The sequence below is a fragment of the Aythya marila genome (assembly GCF_965140915.1).
Source record: "Aythya marila genome assembly, chromosome: 3".
NCBI classification, from domain to species: domain Eukaryota; kingdom Metazoa; phylum Chordata; class Aves; order Anseriformes; family Anatidae; genus Aythya; species Aythya marila.
The window spans coordinates 83,808,115-83,833,932 of record NC_139044.1 but is presented as its reverse complement, the minus strand read 5'-3'; the positions used below and the strand labels follow the sequence as shown (position 1 = coordinate 83,833,932).

The window sequence follows — 25,818 nt, the reverse complement described above, 5'->3', positions numbered from 1 at the left end:
TGAAAAGAAATCTTCCTTGGTTTGTGGCTGGTTCAGCGAACAAGGTGGCTGCTTAAAAGCAGGGCTGTTTCGTGTTGCGCGTCGTGTCACCCTCCGCTTTCACCCCAGCTGACCTCTCAGCGCTGCAGGAGAGAACACATCCAGCGATTAATCAGCCCGCGCTCATTACTTCAGGTCACTTGCACGGCTTAGGCAGAAGAGGGGTGAGGAGCAAAAATGCAAATGTTTTCAGCCATTTGCTCGTAAGGGTGGGATGGAGCAGGACAACCTGGGTCGCCTGCTGCGGTACAGTAAGTTCTGGCGGCACGTTCCCTGTCGGTGGTGGAGCATAAATGCAGCTGGCTTCTTGGCTGCTCCTGCTGCGGCTGTAGGGGAAGGGCTGTCATGTCTTTGGGGTTGGGTTAAGGGCATCGTGGCCGCTGCTTTTTGTCCTACCCAGCTTGTTTTGTGGTAGGGATCATTTCTGGCTCGCGATCAGTGGAATGCGGTGAGCTTTGGATCTCATCAGGCACGCAAAGTATCTGTTAAAAAAGGCAGGATTCTTTTGAAAGTAGTTTACAAATAAATATGAAGAATGAGCACTTTCTAGTTAATTATTTGTCTGGTGTTGCATGTGTTTAGACAACTAAGCTCTCATAAGATTTGTTTTGAAAGTTTTTCTGGGGAAAAATGTTAACTAGTCCTAAGCAGTGATGCTTAGCCAGTAGTGAGCTTGGTACGTATTCAGGACTTTCTGGATGATGCTACTGAAATTCAAGGGGGGTTTTGTTTCCATTTAACTGTTGTAGTTTCTTCTGATTGTAGCTAATAAGCCCAGAGGAGGCCATAGTTGTTGCCTGTCTTTCTGCCCTCGTGACTTACTTTACTGTCTTATTGCATCGGACAGGAATGAAGTGGAAATCTGCTCTGCAGCAGTTACAGATCCCCAGCCAGATCAGCCCCAGCTCTGGGGAATAGTCTGAACGTGCTTGAGTCACACAGAGTGGTGCCTCGGCTTCAAGCAGATTTAGGTGCTAGGTATAGGGAGGGGTGCTGGTAGGGTGGGAGCTTTGCTTGCTGCTGCTATGACGAAATTATTTAACATATGGAAGTACATAAGCTATTTACCTCCCTATTGAATACATCTTAGAGCCTGACCCACGGTAGTACAGTGCAATGCATGGACAACCTGGAGTGCAGTGTCCTTCTCCCAGGTTGCTTTCAGTCCCTTAATAATCATTACAATATCTAATCACAGATTAGGCGTTGAGGACAAGGAACAGTTTCCAAAGCCAGTCGTGATGTTCATTAGCTCCTGGCCAAATGACTCACTGACGGGTCTTTAAGAGATGCGCTTGGAACATACGCAGGGGATTATTCTTCTAGCACTGATCTGCTGGGAGCATCACAGACAAATTCACATCCTCCAAATATAACAGTAACTCTTCCAAGGGGAAGATAACACAACTCCCTAGAATGTTTTACAAGTTTACAATATTACCAGAGTTATCTTCTCCTATAATCACATCCTTTGGAGTGTGCAATGCTGCATGCTACCTGCGTTTCTGCCAAACAGGGATCTGACAAACAGTCTGTGGCATTCACTACAATTTAGGTACTTTTGAGGTGGTACAGTACTGTTTTGGCAACATAAATACACCCCTTTATTCCGCTGTAAAGGGGGAGGAGAACGAAGTGATGGACATCCTGCAAATCAGAACAAGCTCTACCAGTCTGGTTTTAGTTCTACCAAAATTAAAGTCACCTTATTAATTTCTGGTAAGACGGGGAAAAAATGGACTGCTGTAATTCACTTTGTTATTTCACATTATTTATTGGAAAAATAAAAGATCAGGGAGACTTTTACTCAGGAAGAAAAGTCTCAAAACTAACTCCCAGCTCAGGATCCAGTCTCACTGATTTGAGATTATTGGTCTCATCAACATAAAATGAAATGTAGACAAAGTAAAGCTTGTGTGTAGGATGCAGATTTGTCCGTTTTCTCCCTACAACCTCAGATTAGAGAATATTACTTACAGTCACTTTATTCTCTAGCTGTAGCAGAAGTGGGAGGGTTCATTAGTATAGCTAAATTTAGCCTGCTCTTAATTAACAGTTGTTTAGGGGGAGGTGACCGCTAGGAACTACCTACGGCTAATTATGCAGGTATGATTATCAGTTCACTGATATCAGTTCACTGTTATATTAATTGCTATTAATTACTTGTAGTTTGAAAGCACGTGGCTTTGGGATTGTTTTATCTTAGACCCTTCTGGAATTTCAAAAAAAATAAGGGCAACGAAACCCTTTCTTGCTGGCTTAGCACCATGGCACTGATGCGGCCCCATCTGGAATCAAGGGCCGTTGTTCAAGGCTCTGGAGGTGCCAAACGAAGATCCCCGTGCCCAAAGATCTGACAGTTTAAAGCTGTCAGGATGCTCAACAGCTGCCAAAGGATTGTGTTTCTGTAGAAAAATAACTTAAACAACAGCCTGCTGGAGAGCCATGGTGGCCAGGGCACTTCATTCATTGCACACAGCATAATCCCAGCCCCAATTAGTTGGCATTGTATGAGAGTCCTGAAGAGAACTATAATTTAGCAAGAAAGGCCAGCACTTTGTCCTACCTTTACAGCTACAACCAGTTCCTCAAGCACTTGTTTCCTGCAACCTCGCTGAAGATCCCAAGGACGTGTCTGATGCTAGCATTTTTACTCGGCTTTGCGGCGGCACCAGACCAAGAAATCAGTAGGCCTTGCGTCTTTGTGGCTTTATTTTTTCATACTCTTATTTCTCTGCTTTCTAGGCCCTCAGATAACATTTCCCAGTTTCTTCTTAAAGCTATGTAAAAAGAGGTTAGCTATTGTAATTTTCCTTATTAAGGTGGTGTGTTTTGTTGTTGTTGTTGTTTTTCTTTTTTTTTTTTGAGTTTGCTAAATATAGATTATTTAAACTAGTCAGATACCTGCTTACCTGCTGGGTGTTTGACTGGGTAGGGCCAGGGTGGTGGAAGTGACCCCCTGGAGTTGGAAACCTGTGCAGTTTCCCATTTGCTATTTAACTTCGGGACCACAGCAGCCCAGTGTTGCGAACTGCTCAGCAGCTTGTGGGGCCGACTTCATACCGGGTGCATTTGGGCTGCTATTTGAGCTTGGCACGCTCAATTTCTGCAGCAGCTCTGGCTTCTGCATCCAGTTCTGCTGAGAGCTGCTTTTGGTGACCTTGGGCCTGGGCTGGGGCCCAGCACTCCTGCTCGAGATTGCACAGGGATGCTTAGAGAACACACAAGGATGGGCTCAGCAAACCATGGATTTCACACCTTCCCTGTAAAAACGACATGAATTGGGGTGCATCTCGAATGCCCGTGCACAAATGTGTGCAGCGTGAGGAGCAATTAGAAGTCCACAGGCAGCTGCAGAGCTGTGGCCTCACTGGATTTGCAAAGACAGAATGAGGCAGCTTGCAGGCTCGGAGTGCTGCAGTGTGTGGGTGCAGTCTCTTCAGAAGAAAAAATAGTGTCTGCTGCAGCCCTCCTGATCGAGAAGGCGAGCTGCTGCTGGCATGTCGCAGCCGGATGAAGCCCCCCAGTCACAGGCTGTGGGACTCGTGGGTGTCTTCAGCCGCTTTCGGGCAATGCAGCTGGTGCTAGGAACTGGGAGATGGCTTCAGGGCATTCCAGGGGAGTTCTTGCTGCAGGTGATCAGTGAATTGGCATGGGGAGATGCTCTGCTGGACTACTCACAGACGAGCGGGTGGGTTATGTAAAGGTTGAGGGAACATTTAAACTGCTGTCTTGCAAAGCTTGGCTTTGCAGACTGCTTCTCTCTAGTTGCATCAGCTTCTGGCACTGATATTCCATTAAGAGGAAGAGAGATGCTTATTGGAAGTAAAAAGTGCTGACGAGTTTGATTTTTTTTTTTAATTGCAAAGCTGGCACAGCAGTAGGTAAGCACTTACGAACCTACGCTAACTCGCACTTCAATTTTTGGAGCTAATGTTTTAAAGTGTATTGGACAGAAACAAGGTGCATCTTGTTGTTGCGGCCTCTGTTGTGTGTCTGTGATATGAAGCCTAATTGCTCAGAGCATAGGCAGAAATGTTCTTGAGTTCCCTGGCTGTGCTGTCAGGGGGCTGTAGAGCCAGGTGATCTGTCTTACACAGCTGCAGCCTGTGTGGATATGCTAGTGATTGACTTTAAAACATAGGTTGTGTGAGCAAAGACAAAACAACAAGGTAATGTACCATATTATTTCAGTCACATTCCCAAGTGCTTTCATCGTTTAGGAGTTCAGGACCTCATTAATGGTAAGCTCTTGCCTGCCCGGTCCCATGGAAATCCTGTTCTCTCACAGACAAAATGGACGAGACATGAGTTAACCAAGAAGGGACGTCCAGGGTTAAAGTGGCGACAAATCTTGTCTGCTCCGGAGGAAATCATTCTGCTCCCAGCACAAACATCCAGGTCTGGTTGGGTGGTGCAGCAGGTATGCATACAGAAAGAGGAGTTTGATTAAAGGACAGGCAGGCAGAGGAAATGAGCGATTACAACTTAATGCTCGTCTGGGTCAGCAGGAAGGCAGGGGCTGGCAGTGCTGGCTTGTCTGTCGGTGAGGCTCTGTTAATTGCAAAGGCCCTATCTGGAATTGCAGTGAGGCCTTGCTGGTGTTTAACCTCTGTGGGTCGGTCACTTTGAGTCTGCGTCCCGGAGCACCATCAATAGCCTCTGGCTCCCTGTGGAAGGGGAGTCAGAAGGGCATGGCTCAGGCAGGGCAGCCTTCTAGGAAAGGCCATTTTGGAGATCACTTCCACCACCCCAAAGCAGGGAGCCTGGGCAGCAGCTAGCGCCTGGCCTGGTGCCAGCGGTGACTCAGCTCTGTGGCCCGGCGTAACCAAGCCTTGGCGTCTGCCTCCCACATAAGCAAAAACTCGATCGTATCTAGTTAAGCCCCAAAGTTGTCTGCTTGGGGATCCGGGGGGTAATTTGTGAGAACTATTTTGTTGTTGGTACGCAGCCAGATCAGTTTGGTGGTTGCACACGTGAAGACATCATGGCTCTGGCAGCCAGCCTCGCTGCCTCCTATCCCTGCGGACAGGGAAGAGCTGGAGGACAGTGGCCGAGTGACTTGCCCAAAGGGGAAGCAGTTGTCAGTGCTTGTCCATCCCCTCCAAGGGCACAGAGGGGAGGTCTGATCGCCCCTGCTGAAGCCACTGGACCTGTTGCCCCTGGCTGCCAGGCCCTGGAGCAGGTTGCCTGGGCACTCAGTGTGACTGAGTGTGGTGGAGGGTGCATTGCTCTCTGGACTCAGATTGCAGCATTATGTTGCACATCTCTTCTCTTTTTGGTACCATTTTGTAATCTATACATCTTTATGTGATGCTGAAATGGAGCACTTAATGCTCATTACAAAGGATTAGATAAAGTTTGGGCATATTCTGGTGGCACAGTTGAGCCGCTTGCAACGAACGCTCTCACTTGACAATCACATTTTTCTCCATTTTTGTTGACCAAACAAGAGAATCCGTGCCAAGAACATATTCTATAAAAAGTTCTGAAGATACACACGGTATGCTGTGGTTTAGTCTAGCAATCCTTGTAAAACATTAAAGACAGAGACCCAACCACTGTATAAATTACTGTTCACGCGTTCTCATTGTCTCTGAAGGACAACTCAGATGCCCTTCGTGAAATGCAGCATTTATTCCACTCCTGGTGATAGCAGAGTTTTGCTTCATTTTTATTTTGACCAGTCCATCACCGTTAAGCTGCTGCGAGGAGGTAGGAGACTCAGAGGTGTAAAGTCTTGCCTCTCCATCCAGAATAAAGACAGAGCCTCTGTGGGCTAAAGAGCTGTAATGCTGTGCAGCGTTTTCCTGGTGGTGTTGTAAAACCAAGATGTTTTGCATGGTAAAATAACTGGGTGAGAATTTTATCCTTCTTATGCTTGATTTGAATTTTACAAGGCAGATGGCAAATAATTAAGGTTGCATAACATTTCCCGTTGAAGGAGGCTCACTTCAGGCTCTTTACACCTCTGCAAGATTTAAATGGTTCAGCCCCGGTTTCACTTTTTCTAAGTCCTGTTCTTCTTTTACTTCTTTATTTCTCTCATCTTCAGCAACTGGACCAATATCTGAAGAATGAGACTAGACAAAATAATGCCTTTTTTTTTTTTTCTTCTTGAAAAAAATCTTCATAGCAGTCTCAGGGCTGGTTTAAAGCCACCAAGCTTCGAGGAGAGATTTGATTTTATAGCGATGCTTCCTCCTATCTCCATGAAAAGCTATGCAAACTGGCAACACAAGTCACAGTCAGCTCATAGCTAAAAGGGCCATATTAAACATAAGAGTGCTAAATTTTTGTCCATTTTTTTTTTTTGGTTGAACTGAGGCCGCACCCTTTGTCACCAAAGCTTTGGGCTCATCAGCGTTCGCATGATTTGCTGTCCCCACAGATCGAGCAAGCACGCTCCTCCCCGGAGCTGCCAGGGCTGAGCAGGACTTTTCCCGGGCTCCTTCCCATCTCCGCAGGCTGCTCCTGCGCCTAAGACACTGAGCAGAGAGGTTTGCTCTCCTCCACTGCTGGACCGACCTGCAGGAGAAGGTGATCTGAGGCCACGAGGGAGAGGTGGGGAGGAGGTGTTTGGGTTGGAATGCAGCTGGCCAGAAAGCTACAAGGGGAAAAAGTAGAAAGGTGGGAGAAGTGCAAGGTGTAGCAGGTTCAGGAACGAGAGGAGGAGGCAGTAAGATCAGGAAAAGAGCAAAGGATGCAGTTCAGTAGAGAAGGGGGAGGAGGAGTGCAGCTGGCAAAAAGGAAAGGAAAATATTGGCAAAACATGTCATTTTCCCCATCTGGTGATAGGGCAGCTTGGTCTGCCAAATCAGCTTTGTCAGAGAATGCAGCATTTAGGTTTCCTAAACTGCTTCCATAATCTGTTGGCGGGAGGCTATAAAATTAACTATGTATTTTTATGTTTATGGTATTTTTTTGTGCATTTTTGTGTGGTTTTGTTTTCAGTTTTAGGTGACTACTATGTACCAGTACATAATGCAGTCTGCTTGTTCACAATGAAGATTCCAAGTCCAATCAGTGAAAAGTCAGGAAATCTCACAAAACTTGCCTGTGCAACTCGATTTAATATCCCCTATACATACTACAGATTTATTTATTTATTTATTTTAAGTATGTGATTGTATTCTTGGAAGTTAGCAGCTCTCTCATCAGTAAGGCTACTCTACGGTGAATGAAGTCAGGCTTTGACCTGTCTCAGCTGTACTGCTTATGTAAAGTGGTGAAGGAACAGCTTAATGGAAACTGCATTGCAAACTGTTTTCTAGGTCAGTGTCTACAAACCTTTTGGGATTGTAAACAGTTTGTAGTTTAGTTATTAGTCCAAATACAAAGGTCTGTGCAACTTCTAGTCACAACTTCTAGGCATTCATTGCAAAATACCGAACACTTGAAGGGTTTGGTTTAAAATTACTTCTGATTTTTATTCTTGAATGTTTACAACTTGGTGTTAAATAGATCTTGATTAGTGCAAGATACAGCACTTAGACATTTTACTTTACAAATGCTGTGACTTCACTCTTGTAATATAGCATAAAAGAAGATCTGAAGAACAAAGCACTAAGTTTAACACTTATATTCTCTGTCCTGTCCACTACATACAAACCAGCCAGCACTATGGTGGGGGTTTCCCAGGTAAGGAAGGTACCAAATGAAATGACAATAATACTTTTTTAACACCACCTTTGACTTGTTGGATAGCTGCACTACCTACATATATCCAAGTAGAAGAACTGTGAGGAGCCAATGGAAGATTTTTTGTCGTTTTTGCTCCCTTAGGAAAGCAGACTAAGAATTGTTGGGTTTGATCTATTCTCTGTAGCAACCAATTTTTACTCATGTTACTTCTCTGGAAGATTTAGTTTTCAGGGGTTGTTAACACCTGAGTACTGCTGAATCCTTTCAGACTGGTTTTGAAATCATGGAACACTTCTAAAATAAAAGCTGGCTAGTCAGAGAGAAAAGGTTTCCCTGAAGACCAGAGGGGGTGAAAAAAGGTGAATTTTATGCCTCCTAAGGGTAAGAGCTGCAAATTATGGCAGTCAGGCAGTGTAAGTACCAAAACAGCTAACAAGCAAATTCTTGGAAAGCAACAGACACAGTAATTAACAAACTAAACGGAAACATGCATGAAATTCAAATGTTTCATGTCTTTGCTATGAATTAATAGTTTCATATGACAAACGTTTGTGTTGCCGCTAGAGTAGTCTGTGGCTGTCTCTAAGAAATCAGCTGCACAGTTTCTGTAGAGCAACAAAATCTTCTTTCTGATAAAGGTTATGTACATTTGGGGGCAGCATGTAAAGATAAGATCTACTGCCAAGTACTCTGGTACTCATCCTAAGATCCCAGGAAGAACCCAGGGAAAGATACACTTTGGTTTTATCAGTGTACCTGAAATAATGAATTATTATCATAACAAGAAAGCCAAAGAAGAGCTCTAATAACCTCTTGATGTGTTCATACTAGAGAGGCTTAAAAATAAATGTTAGTGTTATTTGAGGATTGCATGCAGGTATATGCAATGTTAAACATGTAATTTCAGAAAAACTTTACAAATGAATGGTGTGTTTATAAAGCCAAAGATGTAGAGCTCAGAAATAATTAGGTTGGTTTGTGCAGCCTCAATTCTATGTATGCAGTGATGTAATTAATTATGAGGTCCTGCTGCTCGTATGTGAAGCAATGCCTCCTTCCAGGAAGTCCTGCTTACGGTCAGCTGAGTGAGGAAAAAATCACAACGAAGATTACAGGAAAGAACTGGCCCCTGAACTGATGTGATGGTCACCTTGAAAGACAATTTTTTCAGTAAATGGTGTCTTGATAATTTAGTTAATCTCTTGACTGGTTGTGGCTGCATTCATCTTGAGCCTCCTTAGGTGTGATGGCCTGGTTCTGGTACATTTTTTATTTTTGATGGTGAATGAGGTGATTAAGGCTCAGTCATGCAATAGAAATACATTATTATTTTTTTGAGTCAATGTTTCAGCTTTGTTCTCTGCCCAGCAATGGTAGGAAGCATTCCTTTTTGCTTTGCTGTTTCAGAATATATGCATTTTGCATCATATTAAATGCTTGTTCTATGTAGCTTACAGTTATAGGAAATACCTTTTATATAAGGAGCAGGAGAAGAGTGAGAAAACTTGAGTGTTGCTCTTTCCCTAAGCAGTTACAGCGTCCATTCCAGTGACCTTTCACTGCAGGAAGAGGCAGGCGTGCAGAAAATTGCCTCTTTTCCTCAGGCAAGTGTGGTTTGATGAGGGCAATGGCTTGGACGCACGGGTCCGGGAACTTAGCTGCTGAAGAACAGCATGCAGTCTTTGCAGCTTTAAATGTTTCAGAAATCACTGTCTGCACAGAACAGGATGTGTAAACAAAGCCAGGCTTCTGTGCACCTCTTCCTGCTGTCTTTAGCTGAGGCAGGTTGTTGCTATAGAGACTGGCAGTCATAATTCATGCTTTGTTTTATTAAGGCTGGAAGGGTAAGTCTGGACATCCATGCAAAATGCATGAACCTTGCCCAGGAAGCTCTGCAGCACTGGACCAGTTCCCCACAATGCTTGCACTGATCTCACCAACTTGTAGGTGGTCCAAAACTTACCTTTAGGAGAGAAATCCCAGTGGATGTCCCAGACATTAATCTAAATGGCCTAACGTGGTGCTGTGTGAAGACAATTAGGTGCCAGAAGCGGTGTGGCGGTCTCAGGGTAATGCTCAACTTTGCTACTCGGCCAAGAGGAGCTCTCGTGTTGGCCTGGTGCTGACCCAGCTCTCCTGCTGTCAGTACCTGAGCTAGCTCAGCATGCTGAGGCAGTAGATGAAACCCACATGGCAATTAACTTTTTCCTTAGCAAACAAGGTCATGGCACTTGGATATTTAAGAAGCTGCATCTTGCAGAAATCTCTGCAGCTTCCATAGGCAATTACAGTCAGCTTCAGTATTACCCCACCGTCCTCTGCAAGGAGCACTAAATGTCCTAGATGTTAGCATTAAACAACACTACTTCCTCCCCGCTGCCCCCTATCCCCCTTTCTTGTGCTTTGAGCATCCTTGTTTCTAGTGATTCTTTAGTAAAAGGTTTGAGAGGGTCTCCCGAAAGCCAGTTGTCGGCCCCTGTTCCTTTGGGAGTAAAACACTTCTCCGTCTCCAAGTCACTTGTCTGTTTTTGCAGATGTGTTTTTGTCATTGCTGACGGTAAGCTGAACGTATCGTTAATTCTACAGGCTAGGCTGATGCCCTGTTTCCCTTGCGATGAGCCCTCATTTATTCTCCCCAAATGAGCCTTCCCTTGCAACACAGTCCTCTTCACAGAGGCAACAGGATGAGGCTGAAGAGCTGTTTAAAGCTATTACGGGATGAAGGCCAGGAGCCCACTTAGTTTGGCAGGCACGGTGATTTTGAGTTTAAGGTAATTTAAAGAAAAGGAGGTGAAATCTTGGCTAATGGAGATCTCTGTATTGTAGGTGGCTTTTGTTAGGGGTGGAACACAAAGGGAACTGGCTTTTGTGGGACAGGCTTGCAACTAGGAGTACAGAGAGCTGCTGGAAGAAGCTCTTTGGGGTACTCGGAAGGTCAGAGAGCTGGTGGATGTGTCTTAAAAGCATTTTGTGGTCAGAAGGAGAGCTGTGTTATAGGCCTCTTTTGTATCCTTGTGTGAGGAGACAACTTTACTAGAAAGAAGGCTTTGAAAGGGAATTGTGCTGGTTTTGAACCTCCTTTCTTCTGCTTGCAAGGTTTGTGTCACTTCATTTTACTATATTTTTTCAGTGTTTTGTGCTTCTTTAAAATTCTTGCAACCTTTTTTGGGGTGAAAAATGCCAGAAGCATCCTCTTACTGAGTGCAGTTACCAGTTTATTACGCAGACAGCAGAGCTCATCCTCACGTGGGGTAAACCCCCCTGCCTGGATATGGTGTGCCCGTCGGGGGATGTCCCCATATGGCAACAGCTGGTGTAGGAAGGGATTAATTACCACGAGACGCACAAACAGTTGTGCCTGGCTTCTGGTGGCGTTGCCATGGCAGAAGTGCCACCGCCCGCCACAGGCCTGCGCTGTGTCAGGGTGGCGGAGTGGGCGGCTGGAAGCTGTTCACCTCATGGCGCCACGTCCTGTCAGGCCACGGCGGCCCGGACAAATTTGGGAAGAGCTGAAAGCACGGAGGAGAGCATAGTTATGCACCGAGTTCAGCAGGGGTGTGATGGCCTGTGTATGTCAGCGGGCTGGCTTCTTGCCACTGAAAGCACAGCGTCAGGCTGTGAGCTCGTGGGAGTCTCCTGAACTAACCTTAGGTACAGTTCACTTTATGGAATATTATTTTTAATTAAAAATATGTATTGTATCAAAATAATGGTGTTTTTTGTTTTGTTTTGATGATTGTTGATTTGGTTTTGTTGGTTTATTTCTGTGTTTACTTTTTTGGGGGGAGAGGCAGAGAAGCCATTTCCTTCTCTTATTGCAAAGCCGAGACTAAAGAGGTTGCTTTGTTTCCAAAAATACTTAGCTCTCGGGATCAAATTGCTTAACAGAACGATCTATAGCAAAGTATCCATTTTTCCCATCTTTCCATCCCCATATTGCTGTTACTGGAATTGCTGTCTGTGTTGCTGTCGAAAGCAAAGGCTTTCGCCGTGCAGCGGTTGCCGTGCAGCGGTCGCCGTGCCCTCTGAGCGAGGGGGTATCAAATAATGCACGCTCAAGGTGCTGTCCCCGGCTCCACTGGCTCGACCTTGGGATCAGCGCGACGGTGAAAGCAGACAGGTCTGTGCCTAATTCTCCAGTTCCCGGGGGTAGGTGTCAGCTTCCTCGTGACTTGGACGCTCTCACAGGAATTACCTCATTGTCTGGAGCAAGCTCGCTGGTCAAAGTCCAGAAAAGTGACTTTCACCCAGTGAAATGTACAGGTGTTCCCTTTCGTCCTCTGGGGCAGCCTTAAACACACAGCCATTAGGGCAGCTCGCAGGAGCAGGTCCTGGCCATGGGGGTCTGTCTGCCGTAGCAGGAGCCAGTGCTGCCCGCAGCACTGCCAAGTCAGGAGGAGAGCTGCTGCTACTCTTGCACCTGGGGTGAAAGTGTTTTGTCCTTGAGCAAAAGAATCACGAACTAACAGCTGTAGGTCTGATATTGCCCAGTGTTTGTACACTGCCTGGGACAGGCTGCAGAGCACGTGATGTTGGGGTTGGGTGTATGGAAATGAGCTTGCTCTGCTAACCCTCAGCAGGTAGCATCTTGGCTTTTATTTTGGTGATGTGTAATTCAAAAGCTTCCTTTCATGTGTCTCATCTGGATCTGGCCAGACTTGCCAGCCAGAATCCCTGCTTGGCAGCACAGGCTTCTTCAGTAGCTAACAGGGACCTTTTTTTCCGGTGTTCCTCTAATGTTGATATTGCTGTTCTATATTGCAGTATAATGACCTGATACAATTATCCAGAACAAATATTGTGAACGTTCACATTTTTATAAATGCCATTACATTTGGCTTTGTGTTTCTTCTTTCTTTGAGAGCCTAAGCAGCATAAGGCTTCTCCCTGCAAAGGCACTCGGTTTGCTGTGTTGTCCTATGGTATTTAATATTTCAGAATGCAGTACTTTAAAAAGCCAATATAGTAAGCCAAAAGTAATTTTTTAGGAATAGGCATCTCCCAGTAGAGCAGTTACACAGTTTTAACGTAAAAAGAATCCCCATGTATCCCTTTTCTTGTAGATACTTGTGATATCCAATTTTATCTGTGGATTGTTTCCAAATAAATCTGTTTATGCTTCCATTTTTAAGTGTTTTACAACTTAGTGATGAATTAGCTGTGACAATTTAAAATTATCTATCTTCCGAGTCTACAATACGATGAAGACAACAGCAACTTCTATACTACTTCATGAGTAGTAAACAGCAATGCTGAGAAGTTTTCATTTCTGCTTAGCTCAGCCAGGACAGTAGAGACTGAGGTGTGTCAGTGACTGTGTTTGTATAGCAGCTCTGATGGTAGACTTCTGTGATAAGTGCCAGAGGAAAGAAATTCGGAATAGTCACTGTAGCTTGGTATCTTTTAACTTATATTTGCAAACCAGACATTAAGTTCCTCAGCACTGGAATTATGAGAAGATGTATTCCAGCTTCAAGCTTCTAAGAATAGAAATTATTTTAATGCATGTAAAATTAATTCTAGGCACATTTAAGTGAGGTATAAACTTTGCTTTACTGTTTCAGTGAGTAAAAATAAATTCTAATTACTCTATCACTCCTTTGAGTCAAACCTATATTTGTGAATGTACTATGCAAATACTGCAGTTTAGACTTTAAAAGAATGGGTATTTTCCATTTGCTAATGTTATAAATTTCAAAAAGCTTATGTCTTAAACTGTGAAGGCACATATTAACTATATTCAAAATAGCAAACCGGTCTATTGTCTGCAAGTGCTCTTCATTTTACCCCAGTTCCTTCAACAGTTCCATCAACCTACCTCCCTTAACAAGAGAATTGAAGTGTTGACATCCAACCAAAATTAGGTGCATCTCTTCTTTCAAAATGGAAGTAGAGGTCTTAGTTTGGAATCATTTAAATGTGTTACATTTAAGCTTTTTTTGTGAATTCAAGTGTCACAATTTTTACAGCCTTAGTGCTATGGTAATGGGCAGACCCTTGTAAATCTTTTCTCTTTTTCTTTTAAAAATAATTTTATGAAGGGTGTTGCTAATGAGAACACTTTGTTACAAAAGGATTTCGCTTGAAGCTCTAATGGTTTAAGCAGACCCTGTTTATTAACAGTTTTCTGTAGCATTTGGATTAAGAAGCCTGAGGATATTGGTTTGGAAGTGTTTCAGTTTTTCCTCTGAAGTGGTAGGTCTGTTATGAAAGTTTTTCTAGCCTCCATTTATGAACCATATAAACCAGGGCTCTTAAGAGGGCTTCTGGGTTTGGATGGAGGAGAGGGGGCTTGACAGTAAGTGTGCAGGGCATAGGTTTTCCTCCCTGGTGCTTCAGTCCTGCTCTGCCCCCAGGGGTGTAACCTGAAAGGATGGCAGCACTGTGCCACCCGCTGCTGCCTTGGCACCACTGGCCCCACAATGGGCTCACACCGCCTGGACTGAGCTGCTGCAAAATTCACATCAACAGCACACACTCTTGTCCCTTCTGCAACCTCTTCCTCAGTCCTACAGTCCTCTCTTCTCTGGAAGCAAATGATTGCTTCCCCATCCTGTTGTGTGAAAAAATCTCAGGTTTGAGCTCACCCCCAGTGCTGCTCCAAGCTGAGCCTTCTCTTTGGAGGCTGGCAGCAACCTACAAGCCATCAGGTATTGCTCCCTGAAGGGAATGGAAGCTTTAAGTTCCTTTTTTTTTTTTTTTTTTTTTATCCGTGGTGGGGAGAAGAAGATACTTTATATATGCAAAAATGCTGATGCTCAGTACCTGTGCTTCTGCACAGTTCAAGTGTCAGAGCAAACCCCTTAGACACAGCTGTTGTGAATAGTACATACAAATGAATTTCAGTGATGAGAGGGTTTGGTTTTGTGTTCAGACTTTTGTGGTTGGGTCTCTCTGCTTGACCCATCTTCGTGCTCCTCAACAGGGCCCTCCTATAGCTTGTGGTGTTTGAAAGTAAAAGAATTTTTTTGCTATCTTGTTTTGAAGGACTCTGATAACTGTTCTGTACATGTGTATGAGAGCTTACAAAAGCAAAATGGACACTGACTGTCGGTGTCCTCTTTTTACACTCAGCAAATAATCTTATGAAAAAGCACGTACAGGTCCTGAGCTGCGTGGGCTGCACCGTGTGCTAGCTGCATAAAGCAAATAAATGAAATCAAGGAGCAGCCTTGGCTCGGTGTTCAGCTGAGGCACAGCTGGAGGAAGAAGGTCTGTCAGGAGGTGCTTGTGTCCAGGGTCAGCCCGACCCCCAGCACCGTGCAGAGGTGCTAGGAAATGTTTGTCTCCAGCTGTGCTGAAGCAGATTGCCGGGCCCACTTCTCCCCAAGCTCGTCTTGTTACTGACAAGTGGATTTTGTGAGAACTATTATCTTTAACAAGCATGCATGTGTGGTGGTGTTTGTTTGTTTGTTTGTTTCTGATGCTTTTGTTTGTTGGTTTTTTTTTTGAAGGTTTATTGTGTCCCAAATTTCGGAGGCAGAGAGCGACCATAACTTTGTCCAGACTTACTTTGAAGGCTTTGGTATTAGACATCCAGTGGCATGATTTTACCTTTTATCTATCAACCAAGCTGCATGCATCTTATAAATGTTTTGGCCAACCATAGATCTTTCTGACCTACATCTCTAGAGAGATCACTGTCCTCTGTTCCTAGGTTTCCAATCTTAAAATACAAGTAGAAGATCAGCCTGGAGTGCAGGTATGGAATGAACGCAGAGCAATAAACAGCATTAAGGCATTGCTTAATATATTGCTTTGCCAAGTATATACATGGATGCTATTGATGATGCAAGGAATAAGAAACGCTAAAGATTTGAAAGATGTTTTACTGTAAATATGAAGAGCGGTATTTACATGTGTACATGTCAGCGAGGTCACGTTCATCATCTGTGGATGTCAGAAAGACAAAAGTCAAGAGCAGTAGGAAAGCTTTCAGTTGTGTTGGACTTTGTTGCCTCTGTATCCACCGCCAGGATCCTGGCTCACATGGATTTGTTAGTAGGATAAACATTCCAGTTTTGCCATTAGAGGGAATTTCACATCCAAACTTAACTCTTTAGTCTTAAAACTTGGTGCTGTTGCTTTCAAACAGAACAGCTGGGTGCCGAATGCTCAGACTTTTAGGCCAAGTCAGGTGTTTGGGAGTTAGGTGCTAACGTGGTTTGGCATCCAAGCTAGAAAACTTTGTCAGCCCTGAGCTGTATCTGCACAGCTCTCCCAATGTAGCTCTCCCAACACAGCGATATTTGTGAACTGGTCGAAGTGCCAGCCAGCCATGGGTTCAGGGGACAGATTCCCTTTAGTCCCTCCTCCTCAGTCCTAGTTATGTCTTTTCTTCTGGCTGTTTTTCACTGCTTCTGCCTCACACTCGTGGAATTAGAGCACGCAGTGGAAGGCCGTGCCCACTTCACCGCACAGCGCACCCTTTGCCCTGAGGTGTCTGAAATGGCGGACGTGTGGTGGCCGCGTGCCTTGGGCTAACCCATGCGTGTGCTCGTTCCCACTGCTGCAGCCCTAGTTTGGTTCCCCATTTCTGACACCCACAGGGTGAGGGGTGCTGGGTGTGTCCTGAACCTGTCACTGGTCCAAGCACCATCTGTTGTTTGTGGTCTCCAAGTGCCCCCTCACACCGCATGTCATCTCTTCAGGGTGCTGCTTCTGGAGGTAGAGGCCCCGTAGCAGAGCTGCCTCTGCGCTGTGGCTGGCGGCCTTCCTCAGAGGACCAGAGCCTCAGACCCTTGCCAATGTGATAGGGCAAGCACATCAGGGTTGTATGCCTCAGAGGGGAGAAGCGAGGCAAGCATTAGGGAAAAAAAAAATCAGAAGAAACATCACAAAATGCCTGGTGGGGTGGAGTGAAGAAGGCAGAGCCAGACTCCTCTCTGTGACACACAGAGACAAGACCAGAGGCACAAAACTGAAATACAGGAGATACCATTCAGACATAATTAAAACTTTTCTGCTGTGAAGAGTGGCCAAACAGTGGCACAGGTTGCCCAGAGAAGCTGTGGAGTCTCCGTCCTTGGCAATGTTCATAAACTGAATGAGGCATGGCCCGCTGTAGGCAACCCCACTTTGAGCAGAGGGATAGGCTTCGTCATCCCTTCCAGCCTCAACAACTCTGGTTCTGTAATTGTTTTCCCCAATGTATCTACACTATTACTCAGTCTGTCTTCAACATTTTATGTTTCCAGTATGCTGCATAGAAAAATATCCTCTTATTTCTAATGCTTCTGTTAATAATAATTTTCCCTCCTTGGGAAGAGAGTAGTTCAAGATGAGCAACAGAGGAAATACTAGGTAGTTGAATGGTGTCTCTCCTGGCACGTGTTAGGTTATTGAGTCTTGCTGGAAACAATTTTGTCAATATGTAAATTTGGGTTTTAGATGCTTAGTTGTCTCTCTGATCGTCTGTTTGTGTCTTTAGACCAAGAAGTATTTTGTGTGGGAGTACACATGCACTGGCTTCTTAATACTCGTGCCAGTTCTTATTCGATATCCAGCGTCATTAAAATTCATGGCTGTGCCATCTGTTCTTTTCTTCATCGCTTGTTGTGGTCCTGTGCCTATGTACCGAAACTATGTCAAAATATTCCAAGGAAGAGTCAGAGGAAAGGAAATACGGAAGAAATATTGCTCTGTGTAGCTAGGCTCTGCTACAAGTGTATTATCTGGATTATCTGTACACTTAAACCATTGCTTTGAAATTAAAGTAGTATCGCATAATCCTACAGTGCAGTGTTTGAGAAAAATAATGCACATGCCCTGTTGGAGGCATGCAGAGAGTCTTGTGTTAAAGCTTTTAGAAGATCAGTGCTCTCACTAATGCTCAGAAACAGTATTTTTAATATTTACAGCAGTTTCCTCTTCTATCACATGATGCACTATTCAAAGGTAAATGAGCTCATGACGTAGATTCCTCAAGCATGACAGCGGGTCTTTCTCTGAGAATATTCTAAATAGCTGTTTCAGGCAGGAGCACAGTCAGTTTCTTCCCCCAAACTAAGGTGGTACTTTCTTAGTAAGATATTATATATGTATATTTATATATAAATGCACTTACTCTGATGAATAAAACACTCATTTTCAGGTGTAGTTCCACCCATTTGGAACAGTGAAAGGAAAAAGTATGTTTTTTGATAATGGCAGATCCTACTAAGTTTAGAAGTGCCAGTGTTCAGTGCTGCTCAGGTTGTTTCACAAAAATCAGTGGCCTTACTTATTGGTAGAATGAATCCTAAGCATGAGGCCTTTTAAAACAGCGAAGTGCTAAAATCTTTTGTTTGGCTGCCTGTTATGCCATGTTATGCCTGTTCTCATTCTGAGCTGGATTCAGTATTCATTAGGTTCAACAGCAGTTTCTTGTATGGATTAAAAGAGACTTAATGTAGCTGTTCCCTCCAATATAGAAGAGGATTGTCTTTTTTGTACAATTTAAAATTTCACTTTTTAAAGTGAAACTAATGCAGGAATGCTGGTTTAGTTTTTTAAAGCTGAACGTTTTTTTTTTCCAACTCTCATTCCTAGAGAGATTTTCATTTAATTGAGTGTTTTGTTTTGTTTTTTCCTCCTCTCAGCTATATCAGTGTAACTTTCTTTTTATCCTTGCTTGCAAATACTTCCTAGCTGTCTGTGGAGGGGTTTTTAGAGTTATTACAGTCTGTCTGTGCACTCATCCCAGATTGTAGTGCTCTGGAATCAAATGCTCCTGTAGTGGAGCTCTTGAAGATGAATCGTAAGCTGAGAAAATCGTGGCATCTAATTTCCTGACTTAGTTTTCAAGTAAGTAGATGCTAAGCCAAGGATATGGTGGTGATCTGAAGTATGATAATGAATCGTTTCATTTTCCTTTATAAACAGTCACTGAAAGGGCACTCAGAGCACTAGAATTCTCTCTTCCTAGGGCCTGATTAAACATCTAATAAAAATATTAAGAAATCTCTCCTCACTGAGACTTCATTTAGGTCATAAATTGCTCTCTGTTCAATTCTGGGTAATGGGTGCATTAGTAATTGTGAAGTCTGTGAAGTTCTTACTGGTATCTTGTACCATACCTTCAGAAACCTAGGGTATGTGAGTCACCCGTACCAACACAGTTTTCTCGCCCTGCATTGCAATATGTTTGCTCCTTCCAAGTTAGCCTGCGGTTTCATTCAGTTATTTCCACTAACTTGTTTTTATCATTGTGATCCATTCAGCTGCTTCAGGAGGGAAATTTTAATTTAAAAATAAAATTTTAAAAAAGATCTGTTCTTTGGAAGTAGTGGTTTCCAAAGCATCACTGAGAAGGGAAAAAGAGAGGTATTGTCTAGCAATATGGTTAATTAAATCTTTTTTCTTTTTTTCCTTATTTTAGCAGCTGAAGGTTCTAAAACACAAGACAAGAAATTCACTTCAGGACAAAGCAACACTGGTACTAAAACAGGTATGCCCTTCTGCATGTTTCACATTGTACAGCTATTTGCCTCAATGGTACTTTAAAATCAGAGGTCTTCCTTTTAAGGACATTTAAGACATTTTATGCTCTTATACCTCTCTTAATGTTTCAGTCAAAACTGTGACTGTTCATATTTAGTTAGGCTGGAGTCTCTGTTCACAAAGAAGCAAAACTAAAAAAGCTCCTTGTGGTTTAGTGCAGCTCAGGAATGCAAGCTGGGTAGTGAGATAAGGTTACAGAAGCCACTGTACTTGCATCTGGGCTTGCACTGGAATCTGTTGTGGACTTTCTAAAAATGCTTCTGTTAGGCTCTTCCTTGCTCATCACAATGTATGCCATCTTCTGTAGTGTACTCTGTGCAGCAGGCAGATGTTTGTCATTTCCACACCCCACCTGACGGGTATATTGTGTGGATTTAATTCAAGAGTTCACTTATGCTGCACTTACACAGTTAAGACGATGTACAAAAATGCTTACTGTAATCCTTGATGCTATGTGTCTGTTCCGTTTGCATGCTTAGACCAAGATCCAGATCACCACTGAGATACCTGCGTTTTGCCTGTGTTGCAGCACAGGTGTCTGTGCTATTGAGGGCTCAGCATGCTGTAAGGACCCCCGCTTCAACTCCTGGGCAGCCTGGCAGCTCAGTGGCTGCTTCACCCTGACAGAATTTTCCCAATCCCCAGTCTGGGTGCCTTTGGCCTCTGTCCCTGCAGGGAAGCAGTCTCGGTGCTGCCTGAGTTCAGCTCACCCCGTGTCAGGCGGCGCTGGCTGCAGCACCAGGAGCTGACTGCTCTCGGTCAGGCAGTGGGAAGAGCAGGAGAGAATGCATTAACGTGACCCACTTTTATGATGAAAACACAGCTCCTGGAGTTGTACAGTGTTTAATACCCATTTTATCCTGCAGTAGTTTAATCCCCATCCCTCACTTCTGAGGCGGGTGTCCTAGATGCTCCCATGCTCCCTTCATCTGTGCTGCTGTGTAGGAGGGGGTGCAGACTCCTGGGCGCAGGGTTCAGCTCTGCACCCAGCTGATCAGAGTCCCTGCCTTGAAGAGAGGATTCCTGAGAGCTGTTCTTGTCCTTTAGGCTGCATGAGAATTGTATGCCAAACATTGTTTGAGTCAGAAAGGAGAGACTGTTTGCAGCAGGAGTGACAGCTGTCATTGTAAAGGAAGTCATTGTCTGGAAGGTGTCTACAGGCTGAACAAATATTAGGATTCAAGGGAAACACAGGCAACTCTGAATGTGTGCGTGGGAGTGGGCAGGGAGCTAGACAGAGGGAAGGGTTTTTGAGATCCAAGCATGTATCTTTTCAAATAATGCTGTGGCTTACATATTTCTCCCGGCAGCTCCCCCCTGAACTAGCAAACAAGCTGGCTGTTGTTTTCCACTCTGTTTCTTTTAGTTTCAGTAGTGCGAGAAATTGGAACCCTAGGAGTTGAGGACAGAAAGGAAGTAGCCATTTGTGAGAAGAGGCTGAGAGGATTATAGATGTATGTGAAGACTGGTAGTAGTCTGAGGTAGTTTTGAAGTGACACTGAGTGCAGCTGGTAGTCAGTCGAGCTGTAGACACTGGCCATATATAATTCTTACATATGATAGCTAGGTTGGAATTTTTCAAAGGTTGTAATTTCTACAAATGCCAACTGAGTTTGAGAGTTCAGTGTTAATTATCTGGAAGCTTTGAAAAGACCACGTTTTCCTTTTCTTAATACAATGAAGGACCAAAAAAAGACTGGCATTTCAATGCTGAATTTCTGAGGGGTGAGGAGAAAAAAACAAACAAACAAACAAACAAACCAACAACAGTAAAACTATGGCACCTAAGCTACTTAAGTGGACTGGTAAAAAAAAAAAAAAAAAAAAATTTAAATGAACTCATGGTAAGCACTACAAGTTCACAAAAAGTGCTATTCAGGCACAGAATTTCAGCAATAGGTACAAAATTAATTTTCCCTTAGTAGAACTATAGCTTATTTAATCTCCAAATGTCCCTCTCTGGCATAATGTTAAGTATTTGTACGCTCTGTCTTACAGCTCTGCTTATGACAGACCTAGTGAAGCGTAGCGGAACAGGTTTCTGAGCATGAGTTTCCATGCTTCGCATCATAACCAGACTGCAACTTGTTGCAGCAGCATGGTCGTCCTGGAGTGTCCTTTGCACTCACCCAGCTATCAACCCTTTCTGTGAGAATTTAGGAATTCTGACGGGACTTGTTACACATGACATTTCCCACTTCCTCATGCAGCAACATAAAGCTACTGCATGATGATGAATCTGAGCTCGATGAACTTGTATGTATGTCCTGGTATTCCCACTAAAATGCCAGTCCCCTAGTGTTTGCCCGGTGGGTTCTTAACAGAGGCAGGAGAAGTGAAATGGGGAGCAGTCCCAGTGAACTTTCTATGTTGCAGCAATCTGAAGCTATGTACTTGGGGTCTCAGCATCTCGTAATGCAATTGTTTGAGGTTGGGCTTGTAGCCCAACTATGAAAAATTGTCATCAAGGCCTGGGAAAGACATTTTAACTAATACTGTAAAACTTGGTCCAACTACCAGTGGAGGAAAGGCAGCGTGATGGCTGATGTGCTACAAACGTGGTGTCCTTGTGCCAATATTGGTCTACTCCTTTGCGTCCCCAAATGTATTAAATGTATATATTTCTTGTACTGAAAACATGCTCACATTCTGCATAGCCTGCAACTTCACATGAATTCCTTGGGATTGTTCTAACAGCCTGGGTTGCTGGGAGGAGGGGTGGTGTGGACACTGTCAGGTGTGTGATACAGAAAAAATAATTGGATATCTTGAAACAGAATGTCAGAGGGCAGTTTTAAAAATTTATTTTATTCCTCCTATGGCTTGTAATTAGGAATCCTTAAGGGAGACCTTTTCAGTTTGCCTGTCCATATAACCCTACTGCCTCTTGGAAGACTTGCTTCCTCTCCCCTGATTGGGAAATCTCCTCTCAAGAAAGTAGGAAAAAAACTGAAGGAAAGTAGGACGTTCTGAAAGAAGTGGGATTTCATATTATTCCCCAGGGTCTCATCACTCTGTCAACTCAATGTTACACTGACTTTGCTGACAGCCCCTGAAGGGAATCCTTGTTTTCCAGGGGAATTCGTATTGGGTGTGCATTATTCCAGTAGCACTAATTACTCATGATATAGAAATTCATGTTTTGTGACTTCTGTGTGCCAGCCACAAGAGAGAAGGAATATTATTACCCTTTTGACCTGCGTCTGCATGCTGAAGAGGCTGCATGCAAGTCAGCGCGTTTCTCAATATCAACCTAATGTTAATTTCCACCGTACGCTGGGCAAATCTGTGCAATGGCATGGCTAGATGGAGTTCCCTAAATGGCAGCACTGTGTGCTATTTAACCAGCGTTAAAGGTTTGATCTGTAGCTGGGTGATGGATTTTCTTTGGCTTTGGTGACTTGTTCACTTCTTGTACCTTTCATCGGAGCTATAATGTTTGAATGTTCTTCTTCCTACCCGCTGTGCAGTGGGATTTCTCCCAGCTGCTCTTTTCATCAGTACTGACACCATTAATTGAAGCCGTATTCTCTGGCCATTGTTGAGATGGACATTTTTCACTGAAAAGAATTTAAGAGTAGCTAAACTGAAGCTAGCTGCCAGTGGAGTCTTTCATTCAAGAAGTCATCCTGATGCAGAAACTTCTGCTGGAGTATGAAATACACACTGCTGACTTTGGTCTAATTCAAATAACTGTGTAAAAGTCAGTCTAACATCCCTACTTCAGGGATTTATTTCTGCACATACATATTTTTAAACCTAATTTTTATGACATTGTTTTGCTAGTAATTTTTTTCATAGGTATGCAGTCTGCACACACGAATAGGCTGACCTTACGTGTTTGTGCAGACTGCTTATTTATGTATTCCTACTGAATAATGAAAAGCATCTCAGTTATAGATATCTCTGTTTTTATGTGCACTTCCATGGCGACAGGAAGTTCCACATACTTCTTTACTTTAACATGAAATATTAAAAAATAGAATTCACATCCATATTAAAATAAATCGTACTGCTTCATTATACACTGAAAGCTTTTCTATTTTCTGTGACTTTTTGTTTGTTTGTTTCTTTGCTTGTTTTTGTTCAAAGCGGACTTTTTCAGTGCTAGTGAAAAAGCAAAAAATCAACAGCTTTCCAAGCATAACAGAAGAAGCTAAGGATGAGTAGGAAATTAGTTTTGGCAGCATGCTGAGATGAATAAGGAGCTCAGATTTTGTTCCTGTTTGGTCTTTGGCTGCTGAGACTGGAAGTAGGATGTTAGCTGTTTAGCATTTTGTTGTTTTCCAGATAACTTATTTTGTGGCACTGAGCACATGATACTTTCCAATCAAATGTGAATTTTGTAGTCAAGAATGGCTCTGACACAGATTTTTCATAGTACCCTTGGTCTTACTGCTGTGATACAAGCGTCCAGTGGCAGGTATTTTTAAACAAATTGTGGGGCTAAGTCACAACTTAAAAAGATGGTTGAGGAAATTATCTCGTTCTTTACTGGTATTGCACCATTCCATGTACATGCTGCACCGTCTTACCATGTCAGCCAGAGCTTTTAACACATGTGTGCACAAACAACATCTGTAGGAGATCAGTATCCTGCTGTCTGAGTTCTCACTCTTCAGAACTTCAACCAGAACTGCTACAGTGTTTTGAGCCGACCTGTTTTGCATGCACACTGAGCTTCTCCAGCCGTGTGGAATAGGACTGACTTGTTTTTTGAGGCAATCCTGGTGGGAAGAGGGTGCTGCATTATAATTGGAGAATTTCCTCTGAATGCATTTTGGAAGGAGGTTGTGGAATAATGAACAATATTTAGTCAGAGTGCTTTCAAGCAGCCAAGTTGTTTTAAGCTAGGAAAAAAAGAATCAAACATTTTCCTCATGAGTTTTCACAGGCAGTAGTCTTGCTTGGAACATTCAGGGTTACAACTTAGTCCATTTTGGGGGAGTGTTTTACATCTTGATGATTAGAGAACATTCGTAGTTTCTTAATTGTTCTATATTTTTTTTACATAAGAGGGATTTCTGAAAATGGGATCTATTTTGAAAGTAGAATGATTATAGGTGCTTAATATTCATTCCCCTAAAAACTTGTTTATGTTGGTATTGGATTTCGTACTGCATGATTAATATTCCTCTCCTTCCATTTGCAGACTACTCACCAATACTAAAGGTCGATGACAGGCAACGGCTTGCTAGAGAAAGGAGAGAAGAACGAGAAAAACAGCTAGGTAAGGCCTATTGTGTTGTTTTGCTGTTGCTTTTCTTATTAACTATCATTTACATTCCATGTTTTTGCCAGTTTGCATTTAGTAGCATTCAGAAAATCGATCATGCTAGATAGGCAGTATCATTCCAGAGGGACTATTACATCTTTAAAGTAGATCTTGTAATTCATGCACATCTCGGGATTCATTGTTGCTGTACCTTTTTTACAGCTGTTACTTAATCTGAATCTTTATGAATATGAGAGAGGGACTCTTTGTCAGGGAGTGTAGTGATAGGACAAGGAGTAATGGCTTTAAACTAGAAGAGGGTAGGTTTAGGTCAGGTATTAGGATTAAATTCTTCACTGTGAGGGTGGTGAGGCCCTGGCACAGGCTGCCCAGAGAAGCTGTGGATGCCCCATCCCTGGAGGTGTTCAAGGCCAGGCTGGATGGGGCTTTGGGCAGCCTGGTCTGGTGGGAGGTGTCCCTGCCCATGGCAGGGGGTGGGAACTAGACAATCTTTAAGATCCCTTCCAACCAAACCATTTTCCCCACAACTTAATAGAGTGGTGCTTCTCCCCTCCTCAAAATAATTTGATTTTAAGTATCATGGCACACCTTCATTTCTCATTGTTTGAGATTTAAAGATATTCAAGAGCAGGCTTCAGCCAGAGTCAGCCCAAGAGTTAAATATTCAGTAGCTGTTAAACACCTGATTTTCCTCATTGGCATCCCTGATACAACCAGGAAAACAAACAGAATTTAACCAGGAAGTGTGTACTTCTGCATGTGAACAGCAGGAGTTGCAGAAGATGAGCCAAGGCCTTAGCTCCAAGCAGGACCGTGTTGTTGCTGGGTTAACTGATAGCAGCGCTGTGTTGCATGCTTTACTAAAATTGCAGAACTGGCCAATGTAAGCATGTCTCACCTTGCACAAGCTACTGACCTTCTGGATGATGACTGTGAGGCACTAGAAGTCCAAAGGAGCCTGGGCACCAGATACTGGAAAGCCTGCTGGCTATTGAAAGTGAATAGTGTTGGCAACTTCAGTGCTCTTTTGACACAGTGAGGTACTCTTCAATAAGGGAAAAGTTCCCCTCGGCCCAAGTCATCTTTCTCTGAGGCCAGTGTGGGAATTCACTCCCTTATCTCAACATTCATTCAAGGTACAAATCGCTTTTCATTGTTATTACCTTTCTATCATGCACTAATAACCAACTCAGACTATTCTGCCATAAGATTTCCTATATTGTCTGAAGCAGTAACATACTCGTATCCCAGCCGATGGGAGAGGATGAGACATATATCCAGGGGACAGAAATTAGTCACACTGCTTAATGCACTGACTTTATGGCATTGCAGGAAAAAATACACGGAACTGTTGCTTACATTCTTAGTCATCCTTATAAGTAACAATGCTGATGAGTTCGCTTGGCAACAGGGTCTTG

General features: G+C 43.5%; 1 protein-coding gene across 5 annotated transcripts in view; it reads left to right on the top strand.

Moving 5' to 3' along the window:
* MAP7 (microtubule associated protein 7) overlaps nt 1–25,818 on the top strand; it is a 111,341-nt gene that overhangs the window by 36,657 nt on the left and 48,866 nt on the right. For all 5 annotated transcript variants that reach the window (XM_082758368.1, XM_082758369.1, XM_082758367.1 and 2 more), the window contains 2 exons: nt 19,043–19,111; nt 24,317–24,394. In XM_082758368.1, the coding sequence (XP_082614494.1) occupies nt 19,043–19,111; nt 24,317–24,394 (147 nt within the window). The remainder of the gene's footprint in view (nt 1–19,042; nt 19,112–24,316; nt 24,395–25,818) is intronic.